General features: G+C 35.6%; 1 protein-coding gene across 8 annotated transcripts in view; it reads left to right on the top strand.

The window, feature by feature from the left end:
- Nucleotides 1-18,461, top strand: part of LOC138736713 (transforming growth factor beta receptor type 3-like) — a 130,666-nt gene that overhangs the window by 78,780 nt on the left and 33,425 nt on the right. For all 8 annotated transcript variants that reach the window (XM_069886690.1, XM_069886678.1, XM_069886646.1 and 5 more), the window contains 3 exons: nt 4,175-4,216; nt 7,422-7,565; nt 17,760-18,026. In XM_069886690.1, the coding sequence (XP_069742791.1) occupies nt 4,175-4,216; nt 7,422-7,565; nt 17,760-18,026 (453 nt within the window). The remainder of the gene's footprint in view (nt 1-4,174; nt 4,217-7,421; nt 7,566-17,759; nt 18,027-18,461) is intronic.

The raw sequence follows: 18,461 nt of genomic DNA, 5'->3' as shown, positions 1-18,461 counted from the left end.
TTCAAGCTTCCCTCTCTTTTTAAGTCACTTCTGGCCCGGACACTCAGGTCCAAAGTAGAGTCATTACAACCCCGTGATGCATGCAAAGAGTGTGGGGCTTTAAGTTGAGACAACGGGAGCCTCGTGCCATCTTATCGGTAAGTCCCTAACCACTTTGTGTGCTGCAATTCGGACTGCGGTGTTGCATGGCCATTTGGCCAGCTGCACAAGTGACAATTAGGCTCGCGGTGTTACGTGGCCACTCGTCCCGCTTCACAGGCTGCATAATAATAATCTATTTTGCCAAAACATTTCCAAGGCAAGTTAAATATTGCTAGCATTTTGGATTTTTAATGTTATTATCAGAATAATTGCCATCTAGTTCAGAAAAATGTTTATTTGATTATAATATTGAATAGAATAAAGTGAAATAATTTGTACACTATAACATGCATACCAAGCCTAGAATTGCACTGTGACTCCCTTATACTTATCCATCTCTCTTGTTTGTTTGTTTAATTATTTATCACTTGTTAACTTTCAGTTTGTCTTCACAAGATCCTTCTGTACATTAAAATTTACCAATTTCTTACCAGTTTTTAAAAAATTCTGTTTTTCCATTCTGTGATGTCTCATTACCCGTCTTAAACTCCATCTGCTATTCCATGATGCTTTATTCTAGTTGCCTATAAGCTTTTTAGACTTTTTGAAATTTTCTTAATGTTCACTTTCTATTCTATCTTTGTATGTTCTATTCTATCTTTGTATGAATAGCAGAGTTGGATAATGATGTTGACTGCCTAATCACAAGTTTACCATCTCCTTAACAATAGATTTCAGCATTCTGATCTGATGTTGCACTGTAATTTTTTCTAAATCAGTGGGGTTTTTTTTGTTTCCTATCTGCAGTGATTGATTGATTGTTCAGAATTATAATTTTACCATGGGTGAAGAGTGTTGTTTGATTTAAAGGAGGAAAGGCAAAAGAAAACAGACTAAAATATTCCTACACCATAACATCACCTGTGAAAGTATACTTTAATAGTAGTTCCAATAAAATAGTAATATTTGAATTAGCCTATCTGAATCGGTGATAGTAGACAACTTGAAATTGTCTAGACTGGTACTCTTGGATCCTGACTGCTGGCAGATTGGAAATAAGGATTACAGAAATCTCCCCAGTTACATTCCTCTGAGCAGAACTTTTTTTAAATATAGACAGCCCCTTGATCAAATAAGGGTTTCAAGAACTGTCTGGAACACAGTTTTCAGTTAGTCAGAAATGCTGTTGGCTGAGATCATAAAACATGTACTGATAGGTTAATTATTATACAGATTAGTACAGAACTTGGTTAATTTTAGATCATAGAATGCCACAAAAATCACAAGATAAAGGAACAGAAGTAGGCCATTCAGCCCATCAAGTCTGGTCCAGAAATCCACCCTGAGCTAAACTGTACTTGCATCTAGTTCTAAGTTCTGGCCTTTTCCCCATATCCCTTGATACCTTTACTAATTAGTAAATTAGTAATCTCCCCCTTAAACTCCCCCAATGATCTGGCCTCCACAGCTGTATGTGGCAATGAATTCCACTAATCCACGACCCTCTGGCTAAAGAAATTTTTCCTCATCTCTGTTTTAAATGGGTACCTTCTAATTCTAAGACGGTGCACTCGAAATCCACTTTCATTCTTCTATACTCCAATGAATGCAGTCCAAGAGCTGCTAAATGTTCTTCATATGTTGGCCCTTGCAATCCAGGAATCACCCAGATAAATCTTCTCTGTACTCTCTCCAACATTATTACATCCTTTCTCAGATAAGGGGCCCAAAAATGCACACAGTACTCCAAATGAGGTCTCACCAATGCCCCATCGAGCTTCATCAACACCTTTTTACTCTTATACACTATTCCTCTTGAAATGAATGCCAACATAGCATTCACTTTCTTTACTGCTGATCCAACCTGGTGGCTAACCTTCAGGATATCCTGCACGAGGGCCCCCAAGTCCCTTTGTATTTCTGAATTTTGAATTTTCTCCCCATCCAAATAATAATCTGCCTGTTTATTTCCTCTTCCAAAATGTTCAATCGTACATTTTGCAACATTATATCTCACCTGCCATTTCTTTGCCTACTCTCCCAAGTTGTCCAGGTCTCTACGCAACCTTTTGGTTTCTTCAACACTTCCTGCTCCACTACCTATATTGGTGTAATCTGCAAATTTCACCACAAAACCATTCAATCCATAATCTAAATCATCAATATAAATTGTAAAAAGAAGCAACCCCAACACCAACCCCTGTAGAACACCACTAGTAACCGACACCCAACCAGATAGGATCTCTTTATTTCCACCCTTTGCTTTCTGCCTATCAGTCAATGCTCTAACCAATCTCTTTCCTGTAATCCATGGGCTCTCATCCTATTAAGTAGCCTCTAATGTGGAACCTTATTGAAGGCCTTTTGAAAATTCAAATACACAACATCCACAGCCTCTCCCTTGTCCATCTACTTGTGATTTCCTTTAAAGATTTCATTAGGTTGGTCAATCAGGATCTTCCCTTCATGAAACTTGGACCTATCATGCCATGCACCTCAAGGTATTTCATAACCTCATCCTTGAGAATCGACTCCAATAACTTTCTAACAACCGATGTCAGACTAATATGTCTATAATTTACCTTTTCCTTCCTCCCTCCTTTCTTAAACAGTGGAACTACATTGGCGGCCTTCCAATCCTCCGGAACCATGCCAGAGTCTATTGATTTCTGGAAAATCAATTCCAACGCCTCCACAATTTCCAAAGCCATCTCCTTCAGAACCTCTGGGTGCACCTCATCCGATCTGGGAGACTTGTTTATCTTTAGTCCATTCAGTTTACTAAGCACTATCTCTCTAGTAATCCTGACTGTACTTAATTCTATTCCCTGAGACCTCTGACTATCAGGTATATTGCTATGGTCTTCCTCAGTGAAGACTGACCCAAAATACTGTTAGTTCCTCTGCCATCTCTTACCCTTTATCTCCAGCATCATTCAATTGTTTCTACCTGTGTCTCTCGTTTACTCTTTATATATTAAAAAAAAACTCTTGGAATCCTTTTGTATGTTATTTCCCAACTTCCTTTCATAATTCATCTTTTCTTTCCTAACTAACTTAGTTTCTTTCTAAGTATTTAAAGTTTCCCTGTCCTCTGTTTTTCCACCATTTTTTTGCTTCCATGTATGTTCTCCCTTTTGCTCCCTTAACCTCTCTTGTTAGCCACATTGGTGCCTTTTTTCATTCCCTCCATCTAGATTACTTTTCCAGTCAAATTGGACCAGTTTCTCTCTCATAACACTGTAATTTCCTTTGTTCCACTGAAATATTGACACACTTGATATCAGCTTTTCCTTTTCAAATTTGAAACTGAACTCTGTCATGTTATGATCACAATTTCTGAAGAGTTCCATTACCTTTAATTCCCTAATCACCTCAGGTTCATTACACATCACCCAATCCAAAACCACTGACCTCCTGGTGAGTTTATCGACAAGCTGCTCCAAAATGCCATCCCATAGGCATTCTCTCTCTCCTTGCAATCTAGTACCTTCCTGATTTTCCCAATCACCTTTCATGATAAACTCCCCCATAATTATTTTGACATTTTCCTTCTGACACGCCTTTTCTATTTCCACCTTTAACTTGTAGTCCATTAGTCAATTAGTATAGACATGTACTGCAGATTCAAAGCAGGCTGGATTATGGGAATACAGAATGCTGAACTCGATAGTTTCAACTATAATTAGCGTCAGCATCTTTGAGTTGTTGAATGTTTGTAAAAAATTAAGCAGTGTTCTCATAACCCTGTTGCAGTCTTTATTAAGCAACATTATCCAAAAGCAATAATTGGTTTGGCTTTGGTTGCTTTTTTTCCCCACTGTCTCCCACCCTCCTTACCCTGCCATGGATAAATAATAATCCAGCAGAAATCACATGATGAAGGGAAATGAGGTTGTTCAAGTTTATTAAATAGCAGTGAAATACGTTGGTGCCATCAGAAGATCACTAAAGATTAGGAGGAAAACGAAGTGCTAAATAAGTGAAAATACATGAATAAATGGCCATCTCACTGACCTAGTAATGCTTATTATCAAATGTTCTAATAGCTGCAATGAGAAAATCAACTAATAAAATATTATTTTCCACACAGCTAAAAGTAAAGTTATACAATGGAGATGAAATAATTCATGATGTAAGTAATATTTTGAACTAGTTTTTCTAATGAAAATAGATATTCATTGCTGAGTACAAACATTGTAAATAATCCTGAATTCAACTTGCACATTAGATTACTGTAATACTATCAACAAAATTTAGCAATAAATAAATCATTAGCTGCAACCAAAATGCTCCTCTGCCTTAAAAATGAAGGAAAAGTTGGAATGGTTCTAAATGAAAATGGTTCTAACAGGTGGTGGAAAATCTGAATTAAAGAAAACAGAAAATGCTCGAAACACTCAGCAGGTCAGACCGCCTGTGGATCATTCCAAGTCCGAAACTCTTGTTAAATAGTATCATTAGTGATGTTTACAGCAGTGGTATTGAAAAAAGTCTCAGTTGTAAGTGGGAAGTCCTAAACTCGTGTCATATAATTCTAAAATCTTGTCTTGAGCACCTTGTGTACAATTGTCCACCATAGTGGAAAAATTGCACTATAATCAGTGAGAGTAGCTATCACAATTTTTCAAATGCTGTTCCACAAACATTATAGAATATGTTACAGGCACGCTGACAAATAGTAGAGAAAAAAATTATTCCTTTTCAAGACTCTGTTGGAAGTGTTGGTTGTAGGTAAACAATTGTCACTATTTGCAGCTCTTGGTAACTATCATTTACTGAAAATACATGCTAATTAATTTGTAGCTTTCATGCATATATGGAGTAAGTTGCAGAATGTTGTGTCTTCAAAATGGAATGTGATAGCAGTCATTAATCAGATGGCCATGAAGTTATGCCATACTTGTCACAAATACCTTTGTACTAAAACTTTATTAAATATTTGCTCACATGGCATTACTTTTTCAGCACTCCACACATGAAAACTTACATTTTGGGCAACACGGTTGGCATAGTAGTTAGTGCAACGCCTTTACAGCACCAGTGATCGGATACGGGGTTAAAATCCTGCGCTATCTGTAAGGAGTTTGTACATTCTCCCTGTGTCTATGTAGGTTTTTCCCAGGGGCTCCAGTTTCCGCCCATCATTCAAATGTACTGGGGTGTAGGTTAGTTGGGTGTAAATTGGCCAGCATGGACTCATGGGCCGAAATAGCCTGTAACTGTGGTGTATGTCTAAATTTACAATTTTCTGAAGTAGGATACAATTACATGGTTCTTCAGGTTAAACCTTATGACTACAGAAATTTGATCAGAAACATCTTGTTACATATCATGCTTGCTTAGATGTGTAGCTTTCTTTCCATTTTGTACTATTCTAGTGCAATGTTTGCTTAGTATACCTTTGATAGATCTTGAGAATTTTTGATCCAAAGTGCATTGCTGTCTCAAGAAAACTGCATACCTTCTTCAAGCTTCCCATCCTTCTCAAAGTTACCAAATCCCACAAAATCTCAATTTCATGACATTTACCTAACCCCCACCCCATCGTAGTCATCAATCAACACGAGCTCCCCTCTCATCCTGACCAGCAACTGTTGATCCCACCAACACAAATAACTTGCAACTGATGCTCTTTCCAACTTACACTGATATTTCTTTCAATACCACTACTGTCAATACCACCCATGATCCTACAGCTTCTGAATGAGAGGGGGGATGGTTCATTGACCTCATTGACACATATTATGTGCTGCTGAATCTCATTTTAATCTATCCTTCTGATGTATAACCACTCATCCCTCAGCCCCATGACCTGATTGGCCCAGCCCCAGACTTGCCACTTGTCTTATGTTCTGGTGCAACAAATGAAAGAAAAGTCTTTCCTAGTGTAATGCTGATGCAAAAGTGTATCAGGGCTTTGGATTTTAGACTTACTAAATTTCTAAGTGGTGAAACCATGAAAATAGTCAGCCGTCCACTGAGTTTTTAACACACCAGCAAAAGTTGAGAAAATTTTACACACGTTTTCATACTTAATGCTGCTTATTCCATTGGGGAATGGCTAAATCGGGATTTATCATCTTGACTAGCCTATTATTGTATTCCTTGTCTTGTAGGTTGTAACACTTTCAGTTCTGAATTTGGAAGCTGTGTTTTCAAGTCTCAACCCAGAGATTTGATTACTGAATTTAAGGTAGATTGGAAGCTGCACACTCAGGAGCCAGCTACGTGATGAGACTTTAGCCAGCTAAATTCAGAGATGGACTTAAAAAGCTAATACTATACAATGTATTTGAAGAAGAGCAGAGTTAATGTTTATCTGTCAACCAATGTCCCTGAAACTGATTATTTGGTCAGTTATCTCATTGCATTTGTGGGATCTTGCTGTATGCAATGAGTTATCTGCAATAAGTTCCATCATTGACCATAGATGGGAGCTATATTTAAATATTCAAGTTGCTGCAGAGTACTTTAAGGTGTCCTGCATCATAAAAAAGGATAAATAAAAGTGTTTTTTATTTATTAATAATTATTATCTGACTACTCATCTAGCTGGCACAACATTTTGTTCACGAGTTAATGAATAATGAGACTTTATCGTCATATATGTAAGCACAATGTACAGATGCAACAAAATTCTTTCTTGCTGCAGCCAAACAAGTACACAAGATATACAGACTTCAATAATAAACATTAACTAATAAACATTAAATTACACTATATATTAAGACAGAAATAAAGATAATAAATATATACAGATTGATAGATAATTATTCATAGCTGCATTTAGTGCAAGAAAAAAACTGATACCTCAATAGAGTAAACAGATCATTTAGTTGTCCCAGGGTATATAGTTAGTCTACTATAGACTATAGAGGTTCAAAGGTCTGACAGCTGTTGGATAAAAACTGCTCTTGAACCTAGAGGCACTGGACTTCAGACCTTCTACCTGAAGGTAGCAAAACGAGAGGAGGTGATGGTAGTTCTTTATGTTGGCTGCTGTCTTGAAGCAACATCTCACATAAATGTCTTCGTTATCATGTTGGTGCATGTGATAGACTTAGCCAGCTTTCCCACTTTCTGCAGTCTTCTGCATTCCTGGGCACTTGAGTTATCAAAGCAGACCATGATGCAAATGGTCAGTATGCTTTTCACAGTACACCTGTTGCAATTTGATAGAGTATTTGATGGCAAACTAAATCTTGTCAGACTTTTTTTTATAAAAGACATTGATATGCTGCCTTCGCGTTACTTTGATTTTTAAACGAAATTGACATTCCAATTCATAATAAATTTCTGTTCGTTGTGATTTACATGTTATATTCTCTTCTAAACAGATAATTTGTCCACGTGTACAAACAATTTGTGATATCCTTAAGCTAAACAGTATTAATGACGGAAGATACATTAGAATTCACAAGCTTCCTAACTTTAAAAAGCCATCCTCAAAGCTTTACAACTGCACAACTGTTTATGGAGAGGTACACTGATTTTAAAAAAAATATTTAACTTTTACCTGATTGTGACTGGTAGTTCTTATATTTATTTACCTTTAAATACCTTGATTAAAAATATGTTATGTGATTTGTCATATTTGTGCTTCTATCAGGAATTATGAGTCTGTAATATTTAGAATGTAGAACATTACAACACAGTACAGGCCTGCCAACCCATGAAATATGCCGACGTGTAAACCTTGCAATGTAAATCATAACAATCTAATCCTTCCCTACCACACCCTCTATTTTTCATACATCCATGTGCCTATCAAGGAGTCTTTTGAATGTTCTTATAGTACCAGCCTCCACCACCACCCCAAGAATTTACCTGTAATTTCTCTCAGATGTTTCCTTTGCACACAGTAAAGTCTGAATGTTTCTAATTAATCTTCAAGTATTATATTCTCAGCACCAGAGCTATTCAAATAGTGGGAGGCTTGGTCAGAGCACCCTGTGAATTCTATGTCTGGAATTACATAATGTGAAAGAATTGAATACAATATTCAATTACCTTTGTTATGTTTTGATGATATAAACATAAAATTTACCTAAGAGTTTAGCACAGAGCCTAAAAAGACTTCAGGTAACTTCCACTTTATTAATTACTGTTTCACATCTTTCATCCAACTTGCAGGTAGTATTTGTCTTATTTATCTGGATTGTCCTGAGTAAGGCCCATTGCCAGCATTCCCATGTGATAGTACAGATTCTATCACCAATGTGTATATGTACAGATGGTAGTGTAGGATGACTGTGATTGGCTGAGAGTGTAGCCACACCTACTGGCAAGTCTTAAAGGATTGCTCCTAGCCAGACCAGGTCATTCTGGACTGGTTGACCTACTTGTGATATGTTCCAGTCTTTTAGTTAATAAAAGCCTTGGTTTGGATCAACAAGTTTTTGGTTCTTTCGATGCGCATTACATTCCATTCCTCCTTATTTGCCACTTTCTGAATCCTAGAGATGGTCTCAGGTGGCCTAGATTGTCTTGAAGCCTGGTGAGAGTGGGCCAGAGAAAGCTCTATCCAAGAAACTCCTTTTTAGGCTTCTGACAAATAACAAAGCTCTTCCCACAGATATACCTTTGTCAAAGCAGTTAAATTTTTTCAATGCTTCTGATATTTAGAAACATTAAAAATAGTAAAGATATAATAAAGAATTACAAAGCATTAATAAACAACTACAGTGCTCTCTGTAATGTTTGGGACAATAACACTTTTTTCCTTTAATTGCCCCTGTGTTCCACAATTTTAAATTTGTAATCGTACATTTCACATGTAATTAAAGTGGACATTCCAGATCTTATTCAAGATTATTTGTATACATTTTGGTTTGACCGTGTAGCAATTACATTACATAATCACCTCATTTCAGGACATCATAATGTTTGGGAAATTTGACTTCACAGGTGTTTGTCAATACTCAGGTATGTTTAATTATTTCACTGGTGCAGGTATGAAAGGTAGGCTTGCTTTTAAGCTTTTGATCACCTTTGGAGTCGAGTTGCCATTTTTCAACATGAGGACCAAAGGTATGCTACTGAAAGTCAAAGAAACCATTATGAGGCTGAAACCAAGAATAAAACAGCAAGAGACATTACCCAAATGTTAGGATTACCAAAATCAACAGTGTGGAACATCGTTAAGAAGAAAGAGACAAGAATGGCCAAAGGGGCCTGTTTCTGTGCTGCAGTGCTCTATGGTGAGCTCAGTAATCACAAAGAGACTGGTATTCTAAGGAAGTCCTCCAATGCTGATGAAAGATGAATTCTCATCATAATGAAGAAAAATCCCCAAACCTATGTCCAATAGATCAGAAATACTCTTCAAGAGGCAGGTGTGGATATGTCAATGACTACTGTCTACGGGGGTTGTGGCAAGATGGCATAGAGGGCAGACATGCAATCCTACTCCTCCTCAGCCAGTTTTTTAAGCACCCGTCTTTAAACTTTATCTAAGTGAATAACAGTTGTATTTGTATTTTTGGGAACATTAGTAGGTCACAATGGCAACTAATGTTAAAAAATATGAAAGCTCAATTACAGAAGAAACTACCTTTTAAAAGTGCTGAAGAATTGAGGCCTACCTGTCCATTTGAAGCCACGGAATTGTTGTTTGGAACCTCCAAGGCTCAGAGAACTCCTGCCAGTCTGAGTATTACACCGGCGCCGACCTTGTCTCCACAAGATGGCGCCGGGATGTTGACGAGCTCGGCCAGAGTTGGTTCGCGATGTTGGATGCGCGGGCAACCTGGCTGAGATAAGGGCTCTTGAACCCGGGATGCCATTGGGTGAACCAGGGACATGCAGAATGGTGTTGGAAACTGCCTCTGCGTGGTCCCTGACCTTGCCGGGCATGCGTGGTGCCTCCAGGTCCGTGAACTACTGGACCGTGTGTGGGCTGTCGGGTGTGCAAACTCACAGCCGCACCGGGAAGGGCCTGACAATGTTGGAAGAAGAAGAAGAAGACTTACCTTTAATGAGCAGTTCACAGGAACAATTGGAGGTGGAGTCTAGAGAAGGTAGGCCTCAAGATGTAGAACTGGAACCTGGAGTGGAGTCTGTACAGTTTTGGAAGGGATTGCTTATCATATGGACAATATGTCTAAACAAATGACTCAAGGATTTTTGGATGCGACAACTAAAATATCTAATATGTCTGAAGATATATCTAATATGTCTGAAGATTATATTTACACTTAAGAGTGATGTCAGTTAATGTATTAAATCGGTGGATACAGTCCAAGAAATTTGTTTTAAATTGAAACAGCTTTTTCTGAATGTAAAATTTAAATTGTACTTAATAAGGAAAAAATAGAGAAAGTGGAAGATTCGTTTGTGGATTGGGGAATCCAGAAGAAAGACTTACTGAAAAAAATTGACTCATTGGAAAATCAAAGTCAGAGAAATAATGTGAAAATAGTGGGTCTTCCAGAAGACATTGAAGGGTCTGATCCAATAAAATTTTTCAAGAGTTGGATTCCCGAGGTGTTGGGTAAAGAGTTTTTCTCGGGAAGTTTAGTATTGGAGAGGGCACATAGAGCGTTACGAAAGAAACCGTTACTGGGACAACCCCACCATGAGTGGTCTTAGTTCGGTGTCTGAACTATCAAGACAGAGAAATGGTTGGTGGTACAGAAGGCCCGACAAAGTCAATCTCCAATGATGACTCAAAATAACAGAGCATTTTTTTAATGCTGATTTGAGTCAAGAAATTATTAGGCGACGACGGGAATTTAATTCGGCTAAAGAAGTACTGTGGCAGAAGGGTTATAAATTTGCTTTTTGATATCCTGCTGTGTTAAAGGTCTTTTATGGTAACTTTCAATCTCAATTTTTTGAGAATGATCATGGTGCATTAGTTTTTGCTAATTCATTACTGGATTTTCGAGGACATGGAAGAGTTTCGCCATCGTCACCCAAAAAGAGGGCAAATGGAAATGGAAATGGGCAGAATGGGAAAAATGGAAAGAAAGAGGTTTTAACACAAAGTCATATTGACATTGAAGATCCGGAACAATCATTGGGAATGGAGTCATTGGGTTGAATATATTTACAGTATTGAATTGTATTAATATGAATGATGTATTTCTGGCTGGGGGGGATGGACAGCACTGAAATCTTTGATAGTCATCTGCCACTAGTGGGGTTTACCACACCCAGTTTTTTAGGGTGTTACTACCTTTGCGTAGTGTTTCTTTTTTTTGGGGGGGGGAAATAATTAAAATTTTTTCTATATATATTTTCTTTAAAAAAAAAATATTTAGGGGAGGGAGAGTGGTTTTCATTTATTACAAGGGGACCGATATTTTGTAGTAAGTGACTATATTGTTAGTGTGTAAAGATGTCTAGTTTGAAATTTGCAACTTTTAATGTTCAAGGGTTGAATAATCCGATTAAGGGAAAGCGAGTTTTGGCTTATATCAAGAAAATGAAAATTGATATTGCCTTTTTACAAGAAACACATTTGACTGAAAAAGGACATTTGAAATTGAAGAGAGATTGGGTTGGGCATGTTTTTTTTTATTCATTTAATTCTTAAGGCAAGGGGTGTAGCAATTCTAATTCATAAGAATTTGTCTTTTGGATTGCAAACTATGGAAGGGAATGCTGGAAGGGTTTTAAAGGTGAATTGTAAAATTTTTACTGAATTTTGGACTTTGCTTAATATTTATGCATTAAATGTGGATGATGAGTGTTTTATTTCAGATGCTTTTTTGTTATTAAATCAAGCTAATGAAAATATTTTAGTTGGGGGAGATTTTAATTGTATCTTGGATCATTTGTTGGACAGATCCCCAAAAAGTATAAAGAAATCAAAGATGGCAATACAAATTGGGGCCTTGATGAAAGATTTAAATTTGGTGGATATTTGGAGAAAGGTTAATCCTACAGAGAAGGATTTTTCTTTTTATTCGTCTCGACATGATTCATTTTCTAGAATAGTTTTTTTTTAGTATCGGCACATTTACAAGGAAGAGTATCACAGGCAGAATATAAAATCAGGATTATATCAGATCTCTTTATTATTTTTTTCTTATGTAAGTTCAGAAGTGGTACGTTCATCTTATAGATGGAGATTTAACACAATGTTGTTGTAAAAATCAGAGTTTGTTATTTTTGTTAAAGAACAAGTTACCTTTTTCTTGTCTGAAAATGCTAATTCAGTAAAAAGTCATTTTGTGTTATGGGATGCGTTAAAAGCTTATTTAAGAGGACAGATTATTAGTTATACCACTAAAGTTAAGAAACAGTATGTGGTTGAGAGCTTTGAATTAGAAAAGCAAATTGATGAATTGGAGAAGGAATGTCAGAAGGAAGTGACAGAAGGTTAAAAAAAAGTGGCTTTGACTAAATTGAAACTGCGTTATAATACGTTGCATTCTTATCAATTTGAATGTTTAATTAATCGATCTAAGCAGCGTTATTATGAGTTGGGTGAGAGGGCACATAAAGTACCTACATGGCAGTTAAAGGAGGAACAGGTTTCATGGATTATTAATGCTGCAAAAAAAGAATTAATATAAACCTATAAACCTCAGGAAATTAATGGCCAGTTCTATTTATTTTATTAAAAATTATATACTTCTGAGGGGAAACAGGATAATGGTTCTATTGATTCTTTTTTATCTAAGTTAATGTTATCAGCATTAGAAGAGAAGGATATTATGGATTTGGCTATGTTGGAAATGCCCAATGGGAAGTCACCAGGTGATGATGGGTTTTCGGTGGAATTTTATAAATCTTTTTATGAAGATTTATCTTCGGTGTTTGGGGAGGTATTACAACAAGTGACTGAAAGGTATGAGTTACCAGAATCTTGTTCTAGTGCTTTAATTACTGTAGTCCCAAAAAAAGATAGAGACCCGTTGAAAGTGTCTTCGTATAGACCTATTTTTTATTGAATGTTGATTATAAAATAATAGCAAAAATGTTAGCAAATCGACTTGCTAAGTATTTACCTAAATTGATACATGTTGATCAAACAGGTTTTATTAAAAATCAAAATTCTTCAGATAATATTCTTTGATTGATTAGTTTGGTCAATGCATATCGACAGCAGCTTGATGTGGAAAAAGCCTTTAATAGATTTGAATGGGATTTTTTAATTTAAAGTACTGGAGAAGTTTAAATTCAGCCCTTTTTTTATTGGTTGGGTTAAAGCTTTATATACGAACCTGACTGCCAGGGTGGTGACAAATGGTCAAGTTTCATTATCATTTAAATTGACACATTCAACTCGACAAGGCTGTCCATTGTCACCAGCCCTGTTTGCATTGGCTATTGAACCATTAGCTCAAACAATAAGACAGAATGAACAGATAAGAGGGATGCGAGTTATGGATGAAGAGCATAAGATTAATTTGTTTGCAGATGATGTTTTGATATATTTAACAAACCCAGAACAATCATTGCCACATTTATGGGAATGTTTATTACAATATGGAACATTATCTCGATATAAAGTTAACTGGGATAAAAGTTAAATTTTACCAGTTGGAGAAGGAGATTACTCAAAGTATAAAAAATATTATAAAATTGAAATGGTCTGATAAAATTAAATATTTATGAATAATTGTAAATACTGAGTATCAATCTTTATATAAGTTAAATTATGTTCCATTATTAAAAAAGATTAAAGCAGATCTAATTAAGTGGAAAGATTTTCCATTAACTTTAATTGGTCGAGTTAATGTATTAAGATTAATATTTTTTCTCGTATTCAATATTTATTTCAATCAATACCGGGTTCTCTCTCAATGAGTTTCATTCAGGATTTAAATAAAGTTATGAGAGAATTTTTATGGAAAGGTAAACTACCACAGGTAGCATTAAATAAACTTACTTGGAAGTATGCATTAGGTGGGCTTCAATTACTTCATTTTCAAAATTATTATGAGCAGCCCAGTTGAAATTTATTAGTAGATTGATGGATTTGGACCATCCCCCAAGTTGGGCAAAAGTTGAGATGGCATGTATTCCTGAAGTTGAGGTGTATCAATTTATATTTTGATGGAATGTAAATTTGTTGAGGGATTATAATATGCCAATATTAAAACATTTATTAAAATTATGGATTTTTTAAAACTAAGATTTTAGGATCAAAACGTAAATTGTCAATTATATAATCAGCTTATTTATTTTTCAATTTTTAATAGTCATTTAAAGAGTTGGGATTTTAAGGGTATAAAAACATTACAGGATTGTTTTGTAGAAGGTCAGTTTCTTTCAATCAATTGAAAGAGTGTTTTGATATTGCTGAAAATTCTTTATTTGTTTATTATCAACTTTGATCTTTGATGAAAAATATGTATGGTAAAGAGATGATTTTACCTGTATTGACGGAATTCAAGTCTTTGATTTCTTCTATACCAAAAAGGGGTTATATTTCTGTTATGTATCAAGTATTACAAGACAATATGGATAAGTTGGAATGGGAGAAATCTAAGCTTAAATGGGAAAATTATTTAGCTTTTGTTTTTCCTGAAGATTACTGGGCAGATACGTGTCATGATAGTGTTACTAAAATGATGAATGTATGGTATGGAATGGTTAATTATAATTTTTTACATCAATTGTATTTAACACCATAGAAACTGAAAAAATATGGTTTTAGTAATTTGGATTCTTGTTTTAGATGTGTATGTTCTGGAACTTTTTTTTACATGCTGATTGGTCTTGTGTGCATGTACAACCATTCTGGGATGAAATTAAGTTAATATTGGAAAAATTATATAATTTTAAGTTACCATTAGATCCATCTATTTTTTTAATGGGTTATATGATTCCTTTAAGAGGATTAGGGTTGGATAAATTTCAAATTGCATTTATATATTTAGCATTGTCTGTAGCTCAAAAATGTGTAGCAAGTACATGGAAAGATAATATAGTGATTAATATAATGTGATGGCAAAATGAATTGAAAGCTTGTATTATTATGGAAAAAATTACATTAAGTTTTTAAATACATACTCATAAAATTTTCTTTATGGAATGTACTTTGTATTACTATTAATGATTCTTCAAATAAATAAAGTTTAAAAAAAACAAAAAAAAAACCTACTGTCTACAGAAGACCATGTAGAGACATGCAGAGATGCAAGATGCAAACCACTAGTTAGCCATAGAAAGGATAGCCAGCTTACAGTTTTCCAATAGGTATTTTTAAAAGACCCTGCAGAATTCTGGAAAAAAAGGTCTTGTGATGACAAGAGCAAAGTGTGGAAAAGTATAAGTTCTGCCCAAGATTCAAAGCATATCACTTTTTCCATGGTTTGCATCTTGCAACATAGCTTCTGAATTTCTGTTCAAGAAGTCACCTGCAGATAGTAGTCATTTAGATATCTACACCTGCCTCCTGAAGAGCATTTCTGATCTGTTCAACATATGTTTGGGGATTATGATGAGAATTCTTCTGCTATCAGCAGTGGAAGTCTTTCTGGAAATACCAGTCCCTTTGCAATGACTAAGCTTATCAGTACACTTTTTCTTCTTAATGATGTTCCAAACTGTTAATTTTGGTAATCCTAAAATTTGGGTGATGTCTCTTACAGTTTTATTCTGTTTTTTTTAGCCTCCTTATGTCTTCTTTGTCTTTCATTGGCACAACTCTGGTCCTCCTGTTGAAAAGTAGCAACTACAGACTCAAAAGGTTATCAAAAGCTTAGAAGCAAGCCTAGCTCTTTTATACCTGAACTAATGAAGCAATTAAACATGCCTGAGTACTCACAAACACCTGTGAAGCCAAATGTACCAAACATTATGGTGCCCTGAAATTAGGTTACTTTGAGTAAAAAGTGCTGTCATTTCAAGTGCTCTCATTTGAAATTATTTTATTTAAGTAACCTTAAACAAAATCTGAATGTACGCTTTAATTACTTGTGAATTGTATGATTACAAATTTAAAACTGGAGCAGAGGGGAAAATAAAGGAAAAAAAAGTCTTTTTTCCCAAACGTATGGAGGGCACTGCATGTAGATTTTTCTAGTCCTCCATGAATCTTCAAATTTATCTAATTGTACATTGGTTTAATCCCTGTTTGGATGAGTGAAGAATCATTTAAAAGCATTTTCAAAGTGGCTTTTTAATAGGTGCTTTACTTGTGCATTAGTGGTAATATTGATGCACACTAAGATGATAAATAGCCCTAAAATGCCCTCAAAGGGGAACATAGGCTTCCTTATATAAGACATAGAGCCACAAGTCTTGGAAATGATATTTTTGACCCAACTTGACCATGCTGACCAAAGTGTCCCATCCACAAGAGATAGAATTGCTTCTGCTTGATGCATATTACTGCTATCCCATCCTATCCATGTATCTGTCCTATTTTTTCTTGACCATTGCAATTGTAACTGCCTGAATCACATCCTCTGGTGGTCCATTCCATACACACACCACACACCATCCTCTGTGTTTTTAATAAAAAGTTATCCCTCTGGTTCCTATTAAATCTCTTCCCACTCTTTCCCCCCCCCCCTCCCCACTCACCATAAACCTACATCCTATTATTACCGATTCCACTATCCAGGGCAAAAGACCCTCTGCATTCTCCTGATCTATTTCTCTCATGATTTTATATATACCTCTATGAGATCAACCCTCATCCTCTTGTACTTCAAGGAGTGAAGCCCTAGCCAGCTCAGGGCCTCTCCTGATGGTTCAGGGCCCCAAATCCTGGCAACATCATTATAAATCTTCTCAGTACCCTCTCCAGCTTGAAAACCTATTTCCTGCAGAATAGTGACCAAAACTAAACATATACTCCAAATGGAGCCTCACCAACATCTTGTACAACTCCAACATTACCTCCCAATTTATACGCATACCGAACCACAATGCGTGAAAAGCCTTTTTGGCCATCCTATGAATCTGTGGCACTTCTTTAAAGGTACTATGTACCTGAACTCCTGGATCCCTCTGCTGTTCAACACTCCTCAGATCCCCACCATTCACTGTGTAGGTCAAGACACACGTTAGACCTCCTTATATGCAACTCTTCACATTTATCTATATTAAATTCCATCAACCATTCCTCTGCCCACTTGCTCAATCAATCAAGATCTTGCTGCAATAAAATTTTAGAATATAGTGCTCTTATTTGCTTTCAAGTATTATTAATTTGACGTTTATATAAAATGAAATTATTAGTTGTCTGTGCCAATATATGAATAATTTTGTTTTACAGGAAATATCATTCAATAAAAATCAGATAGTTTTAATTACTTAGGTTGTCTATATTAAATGCATTTCAAATGTGAAATTCCAATTCAGCCACTTACAGCCACATCCATTTTTCGATCTTTCTCTGTATACATAGCTTGATTTCAAAATCCCATCTGATTGATGTGGTTGAAGGGATGTGTGTGACATTTTGTTGAAAGAAAGGATGATACACAGTGAGTTAGCAAAGAATGACGTAATTGATTGTTCATAATGTTCAGAAAATGTCTTTATTTGTATTCTACCATTCTTTGGTCTCTTTTAACATTTATGTTTGCAGGGAAATTAGTTTTTTTTATTGATATGTTCTCTAAAATATCCATTTAATCATATATACTATTTCATTTTTGTACTTGAGCTTTGATACAAACTAAAAGAAAAATAATAAAACCTGGAGGCCTGTTTTATCAGTTAGTACATTTCATAACATTAATTATAATTTCATATTTTTACAGATTTTAGCTGCTTCGCTGGTTTTGGCTATGTTTAAACAAATAGAACATAACTGCTCCCTCATCCCAAGGTATACTACCAATTCATTAAATAAAGGACTTGGTCCTCGTGACATGCCGTTGACCCTTACTAATCTAGAGCCACACCAAGCTAAGTGTGGTCAATCTGAAATACTGTACAACCGCTTCCAGTTCAAGTTTCATAACTTCTGGAGCCCAGATGTTGAGGATGTAGTCATGGAATGCAATACAAGTTATTGTACTGAACCAGTAAGTTATTGTTGATCCGCTTTTAAAAGTATTTTAATATCTTTTTAATATCTTCATTCTTGGATGTTGGTGTTAATGCTTGGTCCAGATTTTACTCTATATTTTAGTTATTGTTTGAACCAATCCTGTCAACCTATCCCTTTTTTGCTAGTACATTTGCATGCAAAATATTGATGTTAAAAATTCTCAACTTTAGTTTCAAACTGTACCTTTGCAATACTACCTCTGCAATATCCTCTGTCCCTATGGTTTCAAGATCTCAATATGCTTTCAAAGTCAACTTTTAATTGTACCAGAATGTATTTGTTTTGTAGCTGTGCCTTCTTCATTTGTATATAACTAAAGGCCTGGAATCCCCTTCCATTTCTCTTTACCTTCCTTTCCTCTAAAATACACTTCAGAGTTTTTTTCTTTATTTTTTAAAATCTCTGTTCA

The sequence above is a fragment of the Narcine bancroftii genome, chromosome 1, assembly GCF_036971445.1.
Source record: "Narcine bancroftii isolate sNarBan1 chromosome 1, sNarBan1.hap1, whole genome shotgun sequence".
NCBI classification, from domain to species: domain Eukaryota; kingdom Metazoa; phylum Chordata; class Chondrichthyes; order Torpediniformes; family Narcinidae; genus Narcine; species Narcine bancroftii.
Note: the sequence above shows the minus strand (reverse complement) of the source record. Positions and strands in the feature narration are given on the sequence as shown.